This window comes from Leptinotarsa decemlineata, unplaced genomic scaffold, assembly GCF_025532065.1.
Source record: "Leptinotarsa decemlineata unplaced genomic scaffold, Ldec_3_MD MMD2_tig00000157_RagTag_RagTag, whole genome shotgun sequence".
Classification (NCBI taxonomy): Eukaryota; Metazoa; Arthropoda; class Insecta; order Coleoptera; family Chrysomelidae; genus Leptinotarsa; species Leptinotarsa decemlineata.
This window is the reverse complement of record NW_027412543.1, coordinates 714750-734733: the sequence shown is the minus strand read 5'-3', so window position 1 is coordinate 734733 and position 19984 is coordinate 714750. Positions and strand designations below refer to the sequence as shown.

General features: G+C 35.8%; 1 protein-coding gene across 1 annotated transcript; it reads right to left on the bottom strand.

Moving 5' to 3' along the window:
• Positions 1-17601: 17601 nt before the first annotated feature.
• LOC141481312 (uncharacterized) lies at positions 17602-18872 on the bottom strand. Its single transcript, XM_074172708.1, has 2 exons — positions 18619-18872; positions 17602-18564 (listed from the first exon to the last, which is right to left on the bottom strand). The coding sequence occupies exon 2, from the start codon at positions 18561-18563 to the stop codon at positions 17757-17759; it is 807 nt and encodes a 268-aa protein (XP_074028809.1). The 5' UTR covers position 18564; positions 18619-18872; the 3' UTR covers positions 17602-17756.
• Between the last annotated feature and the right edge of the window lie 1112 nt (positions 18873-19984).

The window sequence follows — 19984 nt, the reverse complement described above, 5'->3', positions numbered from 1 at the left end:
TGTGTGTACCGGTTATCGTTTGTTTTTATGAAAATAGTTTTCATTAGTCCTCTCTCCTGAAATGTTCACCATAGTATTTGTCGTGTATCAATTCGTTTTTATGTAGATGACCTATAACCGTGACAAATATCCGCCTCATACTCGCCAATATCATATTTGATTATCGACTTGAAATGTGAAATAAAACGAGAATTTCTGAATATTCAACTATTTGAACCAAATTTCACATTGAATTTCATAACTATTTCTTGAACAACTCTTATCAAAATATATGCTAATATCGTAGATACTATAATGAGAATTCTATAAAGATCAAATTCCATTTGGTATGGCGAAAAAATATACGTGTTTCTGAACTTTATAATGGAAACATTTTTCATCGCGATCATTCATAATACTCAATTTTCATAGAGTTTTTTCAAATAAACAAAACTTCTTTTGTAATAATAAACACATTTTTTTACTCTCATATACACCTATCATGGTGAATACTTGTCAGAAAACAACTAGTTTTTCAGCTATTACCACGACGAGAATTGAATCTATCAATTTTCAAAACATTTTGTAGTGGAATTGGGAAAACACTTTTTTTAAATTTTCGTATTTTAATTGTTGAAGAATGTTTCAACTTGTATTTTTTCAATCAATTTTCATAAATTTAGTTGTGGATTTTTTTTATAAAATTAGCTTTAGCTTCCATATTTTTTCTAAACCATAAATCTTGTACTAGAATATTGGATCTCCTAGTGAGAAACATTTAACAAGTATTTACATTTGACATATGGAAATTTATTTTACTATTCTTCAACTCCTTATTTTGTAGTGGAATTTTAAAAAACTTTTCATAAGTCTTGTTGTTGATTTATTCACCAATTAATTTTGTATTGGAATTCTTGAATGGTGTTGAATTCTGTAGTTTTTTGTTGTTACTTTTCAACTAATATCTACACTTGGAATATTCAAAATGTTACTTCTTACAACTTTTGTGATTTTCATTTCCAATCAGAAGGTTGGTCTCATTATTATGAAAAATTTCACTACTTCATCACCACCTCCATAATCATGATAACAGTTTTACTTCTCTCTTATAAAATTTTCACCATAGTATTTGTAGTGTATCAATAAGAATAAATATAAAAATCTACTCACTTCTAATATTTTATTCGTTGGATGTCACCTCAAATATGTTCTTGGATATGTTACTAATACACACCCACACACACACACACACACAGGTCACTCGAATTAAAAAGGTTTCTCAATACGCGTCAACAGGAAATAGTTGAAGTCATAAATAAATCTTTCGCGATAAATGACTTCAGCCCCAGATATATGCATAAATACATGTTGCCAAGTTCATTAGCGAAACATCCTGAATAACGATCTGATTTCCAATCAATTTTCAGACGAAACCCATATAAAGACGTACTACTCGATATTTCAATTTGCCAAGTCGTCGAATGATGAAATACGATTTCACTAGAAATGATATGTTTATCAATCGATGGTTTGAACATAAAAATGAAACGGAAATATCATATCATAGTGTTGATGAAAAAATACATCATTGATTTGATCTTTTGTTAACAAAAAATAAATTATATTTCATTCTATTAGAAAAAACTGTTCTTGTTCATATCACAAATGATTTTCGATCTTTCTGTCATGCGTTATTTCTTTGAGACGTATTTTGAAGCACCAAGCCACTCTGTATACGCGTATTATGCATTGTTTGACTCACTATCAGGTATTGTCACAAAAGTATATTGATACGCCTTGCATACGTTTCTTCTGTCAAAATTATCAATCGAAAATTTCCTCAATCTAAGACGCTCTGTTTCATAAAACATGACATGAAGTGCTCTGAAACATATGCACCGTTGTCATATACCTTCTTCACACAATGAACTTGACATAAATTCCTAGCTCTATATCATAAGAAACTTTAGTATCCATCAATAAATGACATTCAGACGTTAATCAAAACTACATGATTGAGTGAAATTTCTTCTCATCCCTATATTCATTTCAATTAATCAAATACTTAATGAGTCGATGAAGCGTGACATTATGAGTATATGAAATGGAAGTGATCCTCCTAATGAAACCAGTACGAGTAAATTAGTAGTGAGACAACATTTAAAATCTGTGGATTTGTTGAACATCATGCAATGCCACAGTGATAGCTTTTTTGCTGTTTTTCGTCACAAATTGATTCCCACCAGCTTTCTTCAATACATTTCGCACTTTATGAACTATCCCAGCACCAAATGCAACTCTTCTACATGTATTTTTCTTCGTTTGTTTCCTCTTACATTTTTTCTTATTGGTACTACAACCCATGCCCAACCCATTCAACAACGCCGACGTACTTTGAGACACCCTGTATACATTGACGTCACTAACACAAAAACGAAAAACGCATGTGGTATATTTTGAAATGTCATTGCTGAATATCCCCCCCCCCCCATTGCCCTATTTCCAAACTTTTTTCATTGTTATCGCACATTTAAACACCCCCTAGCATGTTTCTTCCTCGATTGAGACACCCTGTATACATTGAGGAATTATACGTTTAAACGATAGAGCCCCGTTAAACTGCCATGTTTTTTAAATGATGTATTTTGGCCCATACTGTATATTTCGCTCAATGTCCACCACCATGTTTTTTTTCTCGAATGATGTATTTTGAGACACCCTGTACACACATCGAGGGATCGCGCATTGAAATATAACAGTCCCGTTGAACTGTCATGTTCCTTGAAGTGAATATTTTGACGCACCCCTGTATACTCCACTCAATGCCCGTTATATTGCCGCTATGTTTTCTTCTTTGCTGGCAGCCATGTTTTTTTCTTTATTACCCTGTATTTGTTCTCATTCCAAACGCGCTCGAATCGTTATCTTCCAAACCGCGATAACACTGCTCGATTCTCTGCCGTACGCGTGACCTTGAAAGAAACCAAAAATTACAGAATGAACCTTAGCTGTTTTCCCATGTTAATTTCCATAAGGAATGAGCCAGAACCGGTGCAGCACCTTTACTAAAACTACATGATTGAGTGAAATTTCTCCTTATCCCCATATTCATTTCAATCAATTAAATACTTGATGAGACAATGAAGCGTGACATTATAAGTATATAAAATGGAAGTGCCCCTCTAAATGAAATCAGTATGAGTAAATAAGTCGTGAGACAATATTTAAAATCTGTGGATTGGTTATACGTCATTTTGTTCAGTATCTTATATTCGAAGGCTATATGAAAGAATCCGTTGCTGCTAGTAACAGGCGGTTAATCGACAGAACGAATTCGATATCGTAAGCGATTACGAAATTCAAAATCATAACGGGGGAAATAGACATCACCAATACATTTTCGACTGTTCAGTGGGACATGAGCTACTGAATATTTGGGTTACTGAATTCGAAACGATGGAGAACAAAAATTGCCTAGTGACTTCAGCAGTCTTATTACAAAACCTATCAAAATTAGGAGTCGAAATAGAAAACTCTCCACATTCGACGATGATTCTGAAACAGAATCGAATGGCCATCCTCTCCCTATTCCGGAAAGGGATTTCGAAATCATGAAGAGATTCTGATCATTCCGTCATACCATTAGGCTAGGTAAAATAAGTATTTTTGTTTGTTTCAGTGAATGAAATCTCATGTAAATTTAATGAAAATGAACGTGACTTTATGAAAACTGTCGTACTATGCTCGAATTTGAAAATGCTTTCCCATGTACAACTTAGTTCCAGTTTTCTTCAGGTATCACTGGGTTTCGATGGAAATAATAAGGAAAAAGAATTCGATACATTTCAGTTCTTCGTTCGAAATAGATTTTCAGTTATTAAACCCAGCCAGTATTGAGTATCAGATTCATTGTTGCACACCCTCATATGGATGGAAATGTGAGAGTTCACTAGTATTCATCATCAAATGACATTCAGACGGCAATCAAAACTACATGATTGAGTGAAATTTCTCCTTTCCCCCATATTCATTGCTACCAATTGATTACTTGATGAGTCAATGAAGCGTGACATTATGAGTAAATAAAATGGAAGTGTCCCTCTAAATGAAATCAGTACGAGTAAATTGGTAGTGAGATCACATTTAAAATCTGTGGATTTGTTATACGTCATTTTGTTCAGTGTCTGATATTCGAAGGTAATATGGAAGAAGCTGTTGCTGCTAGTAACAATCGGTTAATCGACAGAACGAATTCGATATCGGAAGCGATTACGACATTGAAAATAACAACGGAGGAAATAGACATCAGCAATACATTTCTCGATTGTTCAGTGGGACATGAGCTACTGAATATTTGGGTTACTGAATTCGAAACGATGGAGAACCCAGAATTGCCTAGGGACTTCTGCAGTCTTATAACAAAACCTATCAAAATTAGGAGTCGAAAAAGGAAACTCTCCACATCCGACGATGATTCTGAAACAGAATCGAACGGCCATGAAGATGAAAAAAAAAAAGGACGAATCTCATAGCCTGGAAGACGTGAGACATCTAAGGAAGAAGTCTCGAAGATGGTTGGGCAATTCTCTTCCTATTCTGAAAAGAGATGTTGAAATCATGTAGAGATTCTGATCATTCCGACATACCTTTAGGATAAGTAATATAAGTATTTTTGTTTGTTTCAGTGAACGAAAGTGTATGTAAGTTCAATGAAAATAAACGTGATTTTATAAAAACTGTCGTATATTGCTCGAATTTGAAAATGCTTTCTTATGTTCAACTTAGTTTCAGTTTTCTTCTGGAATCACTGGGTTTCGATGGAAATAATAAGGAAAAAGAGTTCGATACATTTCAATTCTTCGTTCGAAATAAATTTTGAGTTATTGAACCAAGCCAGTATTGAGTATCAGATTCATTGTAGCACACCCTCGTATGGATGGAAATGTGAAAGTTTACTAGTATCCATCATCAAATGACATTCAGACGTCAATCAAAACTGCATGATAGAGTGGATTTGTTATACGTCATTTTGATCAGTGTCAAATATTCGAAGCAATATGGAAGAATCCGTTGCTGCTAGTAACAAGCGGTTAATCGACAGAACGAATTCGATATCGGAAGCGATTACGAAATTGAAAATTACAACGGAGGAATAGTACTAAAAATTTTCGAATTTAAAAAAAAGATCAAAAAATATCATCAAATATGCTAAAAAAAAGTTCCAACTCCCGGAGCAGTACCTCTATTATTTATAATTTCTACAGAGCCCTGAAACTAGAGCTTTCGCCCGCGGGGCAGTAGTTGTTTACAGCTGATTCTCGGCCTCCCCCCACCACTATGACGTATTAATTGCTTTTTTTATTGGTTGTTGTTTGGTGAAGTTTTTTTGTTGTGCAGTGAAGTCAAGGCGTTGTGACTTTGAAGTGTCTGGTGCATGGATCGTTCAGATTTTTTTTTCATATGAGATTTTGTGTGTTTATGTGTGTGTGTAGGAGAATGCACGGTACAGGGTTTCATCATGTGCTTGTTTGTCTATGTACAAACATACGTCTGCATACTTCGAAGATCCTCCAAGTAATAAATGCTCCATCGGTGTTAGGGCACCAAGTTAGTAGTGGAGTGACGTCACAGCAATAACCGTTCAACGGCTAGAGAGCGACATGTTCACTCCACGACGTGTGGCAGAGTAATGCGTATTCATCGGTCTGCCCTCACCTCTCCCGAAGCGATGAAGGTTCGTTCTAGCCCCGCTATCGATGGTGACACAACGGCAGCCGAGGACTGTCTGCCTAGCGTCTACCCTCTCCGAGACCGCAACGACCACTGCTTGCTCGTACCGGCAACTGTTATCGCATCAAGTTGGGAGATGGGCTTGGCTGTGACGTCAGGCATCTCTAGTGGATAGCAACTAGCAATGTGAATCTTTCACGGTTTCATGGTGGGGGTGACTCACACTGTTTAATATAAAAGAAATGCCTGGCACACTATGAAATCAGTAGACGAATATATCTGCAGCAGTTAGCAATTGGTAGAGTGTTATTCAGTTCGTAATAGAAGGAAGACGGTGAGTGTATTTGTCTGTTGGAAATTGTTTATATTTCCATATATATTTTCATCATGTCCGTTTCAAAAGTAGACTTGAATAAAATTAATAATTTGATTGTACAGGAGGTTGAAATACTAGAGCAAAAGGCCTTATCATCATTGCCAATTGATGAAGTGTACATAATTAGAAATATGTCAACTTATTCTACACGATTTGGTAAATCAATTTTATTAACTTTGCAAGATGTGAGCAATGATAAATTATTTAAAACATGGCTACCAAAACGTATTTCGTTGCAATTCAGTGATGACGATATATCTTGTATCAACTCATCAGGTGGTAAATATACGATGATGTATTTAGGACAGAGCCAACAAAGTTTTGCTGGCATGAAAACGCGATCTCTAGTCAAATTCAATATGATTGAATAATAGTAATAATTTATAGTTAATTTCTTTAGGTCATAGCTTACAAAGTTTTTTTGGTGTGAAAACGATAACTCTAGTCAAATTCAATATGATTGAATAATAATAGTAATTATAATGAATTTCTTATTGTTTTATTAATATTCATATATTAGATGATAATTATATGGAAATATAAACATTACTAACTTAGTTGAATACACTCACTTTGTAACTACAAGTAAAATGGGAATGTGAGTATTATATCACTGAAAAAGTGGAGGTTGCTTATTGTTTTTTTTTATTCGATTTCAGTTCCACCATTTAAAGATGTGGATGCAGTACGCAAGTCAAGATTGGGTCGATGTTGTAGATCTCAAATCATCGGTTCAACATTTGTCGTCTAAATTGAAGGTGTTGGGTGATGGAGCCGAACATGCAAGCGTTTATGATATGAGTGTATGCTATGATGAAAAACAAATCGAATTATGCCTTCGTGATGCTGAGAACTATTGGAGTGGTGCAGAAGTTTGCAACAAATTTTTGGATAATGAATTGGAATTGTGGCAACTTTGTGAGGTTATGATTGAACTGAACCTAAGAAGATTCCTGTATAGCCTCCAACCATACTTGCCAGAATGGATTATTCATCACTTTGAATTGAATGATGAAAATCGAGAGGAAATTGAAGATGGTCGCGAAAATGGTGATTATGAGGAAGAAGTTATTTTAGATAGTCTGTTTGTTCCTGTAAATCATAAATAATGTCAAATAAAAATCTTTGTATTATTTTCATGTTTTATTTATTTAAATCTGATGAAATACAATAGAAAATGATTACAAAACAATAAATATGATATAAAATACAATACATGATATAAGTCAGTTACAAATAAAAAAAAAAAGATCATAAAACAGTACATGATAGAGTGAAAAAAAAGTGTCAATATCTGCTATGAACTGAACCATCCAATGCATTGTATGTTAAAACTGTATCATGCAAAATTAATGCATATACTTTAGTGTTGTCTGGAAACTTGGTCTTCCTCGTCTCAAACTCAATCTTTATATCAATAGTTGATGATTTTGTTGCATTCGGTTGATGGGAACAATCGATGACGAATAGTGGATTCTCTCTAAATTGTCCAATGTCCATCAGAGGTTCACTCATATCTTTATCATAATAACTTCGCTGGAAACTCTCAAAAGCATAATAAGCAGGAGCATCAAGTTTTTTATCGAAATTCAAATTCCAACGCTCATATGGATAAACTTCAGAATTCAAGTATACTCGAATACTATTGATATCAGCAGTTGTGAATTTTGTAATATCTTGTGTTCTATCTTCAGATGTGGTAGTACTTTGGAATGCGATGATGACAAAACGAGGAGTTTCCAATGCGTTAGTTGTTTTGATGGCCCATATGTCTGAAGAAGTCCCACGTAATGATGGTAGTTCATAGAGGTCCCACATACGATACGCCAACTTGATTTTGGCATTCAGACCGCTTTTGTTTATTCTACTCAAAAGTTTAAGCTTGTGTTTATCATCTGGTACAATATGTCTTATTTTCCATTCGATTTTATTTATTTCCAAATCAGCATCAACTTCACCTATATATGAGTTTTTGAATGATCGAGCGATAATCAAAATCAATTCCTGTTTGGCATTCAAGATACTTTTGTTGTAATCTTCAGCAAAACCCATCAAATATTTCAGTGGTAGTTTTCCACTAAAAACATGACTGTTTGTATCCAAGATATCTTGCTTCAATTGTGAAAGTCCCCAACCAGATGTCAATAATGTGTTAGCATGAGATTGTCCAAATGATATCATGGTTTTCATTGTAGATGTTATCCCAGGTTTTCTAACAACAGCCACTTGTTCACCACCCATTTCATAACGAATTTCGTCAAAGAGAAATGCAATTGCATTATTCGAGAGATAGCATGTTTTCGCTACATCTTTGGGGGTGAATTTACCTTCTATGTAAATGAAGCTCTCGGCAATATCTAGTATAACATCTTGATTATTGATTGCAATTCTGATTTCATCCGAATTCCTGAATAGCGGTGATCCATAGGGCTTATATGTGTGCTCATGTAAACTTATGAGAGAATGATCGAGCACTGGTTCATTGAATATATTCAACTTTTCATTGTTTGTTTCGAGCACCATTGTTATTTTCTCACTTTCAATCCAATCGATTTCAAAAATTTAAGATCACTCACAGACAGAGCGTTATGTGCTAACTGTTTAGCATACACTTGTGGAATGAGCTTCTTTTTATGCACACCTTTCTTTTTGATAGTGCAACTCGTTTGGGATTGTTCAATGCGATTTTGTCTATTATAAATGAAACCCATAACAACAGTTATTCGATTTTCTTCAATTCCAAAATAATGAAAATCTCTTCTTCACTTCCAAAATCGATAAGGTTATTTTTTTCATCCAAAATACGCACTGTAATGTTGTGAATCAATTGACGACCTTCTGGACTGACAGGCATATATATAATACTGTGTGGTTCTTTAGTAAGATTGTAGCCAGGTTCAACATCAATATCGAATGAGAAAAGAATGTGGGATTCTTCACCATTTATATATGAACCAGATATTATATTGCAATCTAAGCGGATAAGTCTCACAGTTGTAATGTTTATTGGTAATGATGATTCATGTATCTGATTTGGTGGAAATATTTCATGAGCGAACCCCATCATTTCTGCTATTGAATTTGGATGTGTCAGATCAATTTCATATTTGGATCGCATTTCACATTTGAATGTATTATTATTGGCATGTAGATAGAAAATATCATCTGCAACGACATCATTTGGTTTTTTATCATGAAACAATCTGAACATGATATGTTTCTGTATGACGGCATTGATCTCTTCTATTTCATAAGCACCACATGGAATTTCAATTGTCAACTTTTGGGGTATCGATGAGTTGTCATTACTGATTCTAAAACTAACTAAGTTATTAGCTTCAGTTATATTATTGATTGTATTGCATCCATAGAATCCCAAAAGTCCTAATCCATAACGACTGTTCCTATCCAATTCAATTGGTGGAAAAAAATCCGCACTCAAGACACTTGTCCCGACAGCTTGTAGCTCGAACTTTCGTGACATGACTGATGAATATTTTGAAACACATTTCAATTTATTATTGTACACAGCAACAGCACATTTGAGACAATTTACACTTTTTGGAAGGTGTTGTATTGTAATAAGTATCATTTTCATTGATACCAATATTCACATCCTCTATATTACAAATACAACACATAGATTTCCGAGGTATAGGACCGTCATTAACATCTGATTCTGAATTTTGATCGTGGTGGTGGTGCTCATAACAATATCTATGTTTCATTATATCGATGTCATCTTGCAGATGCTTAGGCAACTTTTCCCAAACATATGCAATCTCATGTGCAACACATGCAAGTATCACTTCCTTAGGCATATTTGCAAGCATCACTTTATCCATTTTTTTCAAGGTACCATATTTTGAAAACATTCTAAGTGAAAACCCCATTCCCTTGATAGCCTCCCGATCCAGTTTTGGTGTTGAATCCATTTTTATTTGGAAAATTATTTAGAGAGAAACTGCAAGCACAAGTGACCACAGAGAATTGTATTAAATTTCTGTTGTCGATCATAGTTATATTTGATTTTTACATTCGAACATTTTCGAAAGAATCGAGTCAATTCCAATGGTGGGGGTAGATCTCCAAAACTATCGAAATATGTGACTTCTTTCCCACATTTTTTATATGCCACCCAATGTGTTCCTGGTCCACTTATTCCATCTAAATTAACAATAGCTGTCTCGTTTTGTTTTGGACCTGAAGATGGTAATCTATCACGCATAAAAACACCACGAAAATGTGGAATTTTCATTTTTTGTGCATAATAACTGAGATCGTGATCAGTAAGAGGCCTCTGAGGTAGGGGTTCAATTAGTTTTTTGTTTTGTTTGTGGCTTTGTATGGTTTTAAATATAGTCCTAAACCTTTACGGTATAGTTTGAGATATATTCCACTTCCGCGTTTGCCTAATGCTACAGCCTCCATGGTTTTATTGTGACGATTGGCTTCCATTAAAGCCGCTCTGCTGGCTTTTGCCGAATTCACGGCCTTGGTAATACCAGCAGCGGCTCCCGCCAAACTTCCTAGTGCGGATAGTCCAGCAAAAATTGGTATCAATGGTAAAAGTCCACCAATCTTGGGAACAGAAATTATGCGTGGTGTGCGGATTTTCTTCTTTCCACCGGCAGCTTTAAGGTATTTACGTGCCGCCTGCAATGCCACAGTAATAGCTTTTTTGCTATTATTCGTCACAAATTGATTCCCACCAGCTTTCTTCAATACATTTCGCACTTTATGGACTATCCCAGCACCAAATGCAGCTTTTTTAATTTTATTTTCCTTCGTTTGTTTCCTCTTACATTTTTTCTTATTGGTACTACAACCCATGCCCATATGTCTTTTCGCTTTCATAATGTTGGTGACAAGTAATGCAGCTGCTCTTTCCCCAATACTCGCGTCCTTCGATTTAACCCTATCCCAAGCGCTGTATTCAAGTTCTTTGTCGGCTAAATGTCTTGCTGCAAGATCGGATGGATGCTTAGAATATTGAATATCGTGTTTTTTGCATTCAATATCTAATTTATTGATTCCAGGATCGTTACGAGCTAAACGTTGTTTCAATTTTGTACCTGGTCCACAGTATTGATAACCTCCGGGTAGATGTAATTCGAAAGGAAGTTTGTTTATTAAATCATTAACAAAACCACAACCTCTTTTAATTTTACGATCACTTTCAATACGTCCGTATCGTTTGATGGTACACATTGAAATGAATAAGCTAATAACATTTATATAGTCTCCAACCACGGCACGATGCGCATTGTAAAACAGAAAGAAAAGTTTGCTGTAGATAATCTAGATGAGAAATTTGGGTGTGGATTGAATGGACAAAAGGTATTCAGACATGGTCCACTACTTCCATCATCAGTTCGAGGACTCATTATAGGACCTTCAAATTGTGGAAAGACGAATGCAATGATATCACTATTAACACATCCACAAGGACTGAGATTTAGAAATGTGTATCTCTATTCGAAATCACTCAATCAACCTAAATATCAGTACTTGCGAAGTGTTTTGGAACCTATAAAAGGATTAGGTTTCTATACATTCAGCAATAATGCAGAAATAGTGGAACCCTCCGACGCTAAGCCTAATTCTGTTTTCATTTTCGATGATGTGATATGTGAAAAGCAAGATATTATTAGATCATATTTCTGTATGGGACGTCATAAGGATGTTGATTGTTTTTATCTAGCACAGACATATTCACGGGTACCCAAACAGTTAGTGCGTGACAATACCAATTTCATTTTAATGTTCAAACAAGATGAGACGAATTTACATCACATTTATTCAGATCATGTTTCACCCGATGTAACATTCAAACAATTTCAATTGATGTGTGTTAAATGCTGGGAGGACCAATATGGATTTCTAGTCATTGATAAGGATAGAAAAATAGATGAAGGTAGATATCGCAAAGGATTCGATAGTTTTATATACCCATGATCTTGTTTTTTACACTTATTCGATCACTGAATATTGTAGAGGTCACTTCATCAGCGAATTAGGCTATAATTTAAAAAAGGGCATTATGAATACAAAAAAAGATTCTGAAAATAAAAACAATGAAATGAATTTGAAACGTCAACTAGTAGAGACAACAGAAGCTGTCAGGCAGAAATTCAACTCTATCAAGAATGATAATATTGAAAATCGTACGACACTTGAAAGATTGTATGAGCCCATAATGAAACCATTGAATGTTTTATCATCAAACGCTACTTCTAAATCACCAGTGTTATCACCAAATCATGGAACTGTTCAATCTACTTCAAATTATCCCATGAGTACTCCAATAGGAAGAAAACAATCTTTTGCTAGTGTATCATCTGTGAATAGTGACACGAGCACACTTCAAGACGATATGAGAACAACTCTATTCGAAACACCATCATCGTCCCACATCGATTCCTCGGATCCTGACACCTCACCTGATATGAATGAAAGTGGTGAAGATGTTTTGATGAAACATTTGAATAATGTAAAATCTAGAAATCCAGCATATGATGGAACATTTGGCGTACGTATGGATCCTATTACACAAAAGCTGAAAATGGGAAGTCTAGTGGTGTATTTCAAAGATGGAAACATTTCATTTTGGGATGCTAATAAAGTGAAAAAATATGAATGCGCAGGTAGTCCAGAATTGTATGATATGATCTTTTTGAAGAATCCACGAGATGTTGATAATAAAGAAACTCGTCAAGTATATTCCAAAATATTGAAAATAACGAATGCTCCATATAAACAATATCATCAGAAGAATGGTTTTAAAAATACAAATTCTAAAAAATTTCGTGAAGTTATCAAACCTCTATTAGACTCACGACAATATCCAATAAGAAGTAGAAGTAAAATTGGTGGAGCACTCAAACGAGTGAAAATGGAGAAAATATATAATTCTAAACCTGTGAATTATGTGTACTGGAATTCACCGAAAGAGTTAGTTGCTCGCCTACGATTATTGGTAGCTTCAAAGTCAGCTGGTCATACAGGACATGACAATGAAATAATTTCAATAATTGAAGAATTACGTGAAGAAGGTATAATATATTAACATATTCACATGTAATGATCACTGTCACATCATCATTCAATGCAGTAACATTATCACATTTTCTCTTTTATCATATTGAAATAGAATGACTAATGAAATAAGTGATGTCAAACGACAAGTTGTTAATGAATTACATAAACCTGCAAGACGTAATTTTCGTAGAAGAATAACCACCATCAAAGGTTTTGCAGATCTATGGCAAATAGATTTAGCTGAACTGCAACCTTATGCAAAAAGTAATGAAGGATACCGATATATACTTGTAGTGATAGATTGTTACTCCAAATATCTGTGGACTGTAGCAGTTAAAGATAAAACAGGTAGTACAGTAACTAATGCAATGAAACATGTACTGAAAGAAGCCAAATATTCCCCCAAACACATACAAAGCGATCAAGGGAAAGAATTTTTCAATAAAAGCTTCTCATCTCTCATGCGAGAAAATAATATCAATCATTATTCAACATTTAGCACAAAGAAGGCAGCTATAGCAGAAAGAGTGATTCGTACAATAAAGGGGTGGCTCTATAAGGAATTTTCGATGAGAGGTCACCACAAATGGCTTGATATTCTTCCAACTATAACTAGTAGATATAACAATAAAGTTCATCGTACAATAGGTATGGCACCCATTAATGTTGATCCATCAACAAGATTGATATTCAAAGGTATCAATGGAGTTGGAAAAAAACAAAGTAAACCCAAATTCCGATTGAATGATATTGTACGAATAAGCAAATACAAAAATATTTTTGAAAAGTCTTACACTGCGAACTTTACCACGGAACTCTTCAAGATTGTTAAAATCAATAAAACTTTTCCCACAACCTATAATCTTGAAGATATGAATGAACAACCTATTAGAGGATGTTTTTACGAAGAAGAGTTATTGCGAACCGAAAATCCTGATGTATATCTGATCGAGAAAGTGCTGAAGAAAAGGAAAAATAAAGTATATGTAAAGTGGTTAGGACTTCCTAGTGAACAGAATTCTTGGATTGATGAATCAAATATGCTTTAAATGTATCTAATAATGTATTTATGAATAAAGTAATGTTGAAGTTCATTATTGTTTTCATTTCAATTATATGTAAGTGAATTGAAAAAATATTGCAGCGGTAAACATTGCCCCAACCATTCGCAATGTTCTGTGTATACCAAACCAAATTAATTGTATACTCCATTCCCGCTTAAAATTTTTTTCAACTCACAATATTGAGAACACAATACCATTCCCAAAACTAATCGCTGTCACTTTGAAATGCTTTCTCCAACTCTTTTCGCCAATTATCTCTCACTGATAATGCCGTCTCATAAAGTCGAGTCGACTCCTCAAGCTCTGCCTGTGCTTGCATCCAATTCAATTTTCGCTAATGCAATCTTAGCATCTAATGCTTGAAGAGTGTCCTTATTGACACTAATAGCTTGCTCACTCTTTTCATGTTCAGCAATAGCCTTTTGCGCCTTTACAAGACGGCATTTCGCTTTCTTTTTCATATCTCCAAACCGAAGTAATGGAGTGAAAGAAGATAGCGATTCAGTCATCAAATCACCCTTCATTTCTTTGGGTTCACATTTTGTCTTCCTCTTCGATCTGTCACTTTTCGTTGTGGGCTTTTTCTCCTGCAAACCACTTTTCGATTGTTTTTTTTCTTTCAACTCAGTGACAATCGATGAAGATGCATTATTAACCTTCCTTTTGATAGTTCTGGATTTTTTATCAACACCAAGAGGGGGGGTAGATGAAGGGTGTTTGGATGATGATGATTGTGAAATGATTGGAGTTTCAACGATAATTTGTTGAATTGGTTCCGGCACATCTGCGAAGTTAACGAAGTCGCTAATATCAAAATCACTTATCGAGTCTTGAGACTGTAAATGTAATACTGGAATATTTTCAAAATTAGTGTGATCGATATCAACAAGTGGTGAACCATCTTCAGCAATCAATAGTGGCATGGAGCTCATGATAATGATTATTTAGGTTTTGAGGAATGATATGTGATAGCAATAGAATGTGGATAGGAAAGGTGATGATGTTACTGATACTTCACCTTTTATAGAAGAAAATAAACTAGCGCATGCGCTCTTTCGTCAACTAGCCCACTCTTTCATCGACTAGAGATGCCATATCCTTCTCTCCCACTTAAAACGAGTCAAGTGATAGGTGGGAGTCGTACCACTTCCGTTTCCTATTCAATCGTATAAGTCGACTTGCGATCCTGAAGTTCATTCATTCACTCTCTACAACTGTGAGCAAACAACAACAAGATGAATTCTGCAAAAATAAATGCTGCATTAAATAGAATATCTGCTGTTGATGAAAACAATTGGATAGACGAATCAGATGATGATGATGTCAATGTTCCGCTAGAGGAAGTGATAGTTGAAGCAGAAGATGTTGGAGTCGATGAAGATGAGATAGACGAAGTTGAAAACGAGGCCAACCAAAGCGACGAAGATGATGACGTGATGGAGTTTGAGAGGGTCATGGATGAAGAAGGAGATGATGAAGGGATAGAAGCTGACACAACTGAAGGCGATGGTGCTTTGAGGATCGGTATGCGAACGCTCAATGTCAGTGAGACATTGGAAGATCCCTTGGATTTGTATTGTGCAATGGATGCATACGTATTGATCAGCACAATAGATGGAGAGAACAAAAAACTATGCTGGTGCTGCTTTCGGTTTTATTCGCATAGAAACAATAATGGAGGGTGGTATGCCCATGTCAACACCCACAACACTGTCTCAATTATGGAAATGGGACAAAATTGGTGTGAAGCTTGCGAGAGGCCACTAACAAACTTCACCCGAGTATCTACATGTATTATATGTAATAATGTCCAACCTGTGGCACAATAACCGTGGACCTACTGGTCAAAAAAAAAACAACAGCCCTTTTCAGGGCTACATTATTCACACAAACGGTAGTAGTAGAATTCATAGATTATGTGATAAATGACTACTTTGACTAAAAAGTCGAAGTTAGGATTTGGTTTATCATCGAATATCTGTGTATATGATGAGTACTACTTTGACTGAAAAGTCGAAGTTGATATTTTCTCAATCATTGAATATAATGATGAGTACTACAGAGTTGGATGATGATACTTTCACATAAGTTTTGACTATAGTGTTAACCTATTTCTGATTGAAAGTATAATGATAGCTCTGAAAATAGTTGTTTATTGTCTTTAATTGTAGCCCTTAAAAGGGCTGTTTTTCCTATTAATCCATACAATGGTATGGACTAACGCTCTTCATCATCAGAAACAATCATGATGGTGTCATCATCTGAATCATCTGTATCTGATGATATACTGATGATGTCGTCCTCATATTCATCAGATTCATCTGAATCAGATGATATACTAATTATGTCGTCCGCATGATCATCTAGCTCTTTATCCTGTAGATCGTCTAACTCATCTACTTCCTCTTGCATACGTTCCGGGAAATCATCAGGAAGATCGTAGATGCGTTGCAGCATTTCTGCGAAGGTTGTACTGAAATGATCAAACGTAGAATCTATTTCATGTACCTGGATGGGTCCTGTACTCATCATAGAAGACTCTGGTACACTCATCGGTTCGGTGGTGGAATCAGCAATCGACATTGTGGAAGAATGATGTAGAACTGGGATTGATACTATATTTATATTGGAAGAAATAAAACGGAGGGGGTGAAGTGTAAATGTAGAACAGTGTTTGAGATTCGAAAACATTAAAAATGACGATCTTCATGAAACTATTATGAAAAACTAATAAGAGAGAGGGAGGAAGACACTGCCCCAGCCTCGCAGTGCCTCGTGTACACCAACCAAAAAAGTGTGTACTCCGTGGAAGGAAAGGAAAGGAAAGGAAAGGGTGGGAGAAACAGGGAAACGATTACATATCGTCGTCGGAATTTAGGACATCATCGTCATCAATTAGGATAGGAGATGGCGGAGGACTGTCCTCGATAAGGATTGGGGATGGTGGAAGTCTGATGTCGCCAGCGTCATCGTCGTCGTCGTCGTCATCCTCATCTGTGATGTCTACAGGCGGTGGGTCACCCCATTCGTCATCCCATTGGTAGGGATCCGGATAATCCCCGTCCGATAAGTCAGCTTCATCACTCCCAGTGACATGCTGAACCTGCACCCTGTAGTCATTATTCATGAATTCGAAGGGAATGTCATGAGGTGCCGTTGTGGAGTCCACGAATCCTTCATGGATAGAAGCCCAGTAAGGATGTTGATGCGCTGGGTCACTGTACGGCTCAGTAGTTGAATCAGGTTCCATGTTGAAGGTGGCTGATCAACTGAATATTCCAACAGATAATTCCTAATTTTATACTTTTGAAAGGGAGTGGGGAGGAGTGGGGATGAAAGAACTTGGAATTGAAAATGGAAAAAAAGAAAAATAATGAAAAGACGAAGTGAAGAAAAATGCTCCAACCATCGCATTGTTCAATGTGTACCAAACCAAAACAATGTACACCCTTTATTTCACTTCTTTTTTCATTTTTTTTTTGTTTTTTATTCCTAAAATTATAATTACAAACCTAAAACTACCATGCTACCTAATTATCCTAAAACTATCCTAGTTGACCTAAAAACTATTTCCCTTTATTCAAAAATTTCTTTATAAATATTTTTAGTTCATTATTGAGCTCTATCGAAGAGGTCTCTGCCTTCCGCCTTTCCTTCAGAGCTGCAGTCCTTCGATCTAGCTCGGCCATCCTCATTAACAACTCGCGCCGTTGGCTAGCAATTTCATTCTCCTCCCGGGAAATGCTAGCCAACGCGGCCTCACTATTTCGTGAAGCAAGTGCAACATCCCTACACCTCTGTAGGAAAGTTTCCATCTCCTGGGGGTTAACCTCTCCGAAAGGCTCCGGCACTGGTGGCACTTGTGGCGCGATCTCCCCGGCAGGCTTCGACACTGGTGGCACGACCTCCATGGCAGGATCAGGCACCGGTGTGAGTTCCATGGGTGTCAACATCGCTGATAATGCAAATTGGGTGAGGATTTCACCTGGAGATGGCACCCTCGGCACCGGCTTATATGCCCTCTGTCTTTCCACTGTCAATGCGAGCGGTGTGGGACGTCTCGGAGGATTCCTTTTGGCGGTCGACCAACTACCTGCATAAGGGTTAGTCCTATTGCATTTACTCCTATACCTTTGAATAGGACCAACCTTAGCTGCAGATTGCCGCTTGGCTTTGTTAACAACCCTGTCTTCCTGAAATGAGACAGGGCTGCGTGGCCGCTGCACACCACCCGAAGTTGAAGCCTTCACCTCTTGGACCATCGCCACCTCGTCTCCCTCGAACATGTCAGGGCTGCCTGGTCGCTCCACCTCAACATCCACAGGTATGATCGATGCCACAGCGTTGTCGATTTCCTGCGTGTAGTTTTCCATTCTGAAAATGTAATACAAAGTTAGTTGTTATGAAAAAGTAACATTGATAACTTACTCAAAATTCGCTTGTTGTAGACTGTAGAAGACTGCTGTATTAGACTGGTGTTGTAGTAGATTGCTGTAGCTGGACTGCACTCGATGAGAAGACTTGTCGTACTGAATGCCGAGAAGTGTGCTCCTCAGGGTGTAGGCAGAAGTGGGAGTGGTGTGAGTGAGGTGGGGGCGCGCATGCGCAATTGTGGGGTGAGGCGAGCAATGGTGGGAAGGGGGCGGGGCTAAAAGTGGTGGAGAGTGGGCGGGGACTACAGTGTGTTGTTAAATTTTTTTTTAATGAAACATAAAATTAAAAATTTTTAGTCATAGAACCGGCATTGGTCATCCTCAGTCATAGAACCGGCATTGATCATCTACTTGAATTGTGACTGGAGAAAAAAATCTTTATTTTTTGTAAATCTATATTATTAAAATCAATAATGGGGGTATTTAATGTTCAGTGTGTATGTAGAATCGATATTTTTTGAGAAATGAGTGGTGGAATCTCATTATTATAATATTGAATTTATTACACTTATTTTCAATTTTACACGAAAAATAGTAATTACAAAAGTTGTAGAGAATTTAATTTCCAACAAATTTGGTTTCTATTATTTTTTTCGCAGGATTGATATTTTTCGAGAAAAGAACGGGTTGTAATCTCATTATGTAATATTAAATTTATTACACTTATTTTCAGTTTTACACGAAAAATGGCAATGACAAAAGTTGTAGAGAATTCAATTTCCAACAAATTTGGTCTTTATTAATTTTTTCGCAGGATTGATATTTTTCAAGAAAAGAACGGGTTGTAATCTCATTATGTAATATTGAATTTATTACACTTATTTTCAATTTAACACGAAAAATAGTAATGACAAAAGTTGTAGAGAATTTAATTTTCAACAAATTTGGTCTCTATTAATTTTTTCGCAGGATTGATATTTTTCGAGAAAAGAACGGGTTGTAATCTCATTATGTAATATTAAATTTATTACACTTATTTTCAATTTTACACGAAAAATGGTAATGACAAAAGTTGTAGAGAATTCAATTTCCAACAAATTTGGTCTTCATTAATTTTTTCGCAGGATTGATATTTTTCAAGAAAAGAACGGGTTGTAATCTCATTATGTAATATTGAATGTATTACACTTATTTTCAATTTTACACGAAAAATAGTAATGACAAAAGTTGTAGAGAATTCAATTTCCAACAAATTTGGTCTTCATTAATTTTTTCGCAGGATTGATATTTTTCAAGAAAAGAACGGGTTGTAATCTCATTATGTAATATTGAATTTATTACACTTATTTTCAATTTTACACGAAAAATAGTAATGACAAAAGTTGTAGAGAATTCAATTTCCAACAAATTTGGTCTCCATT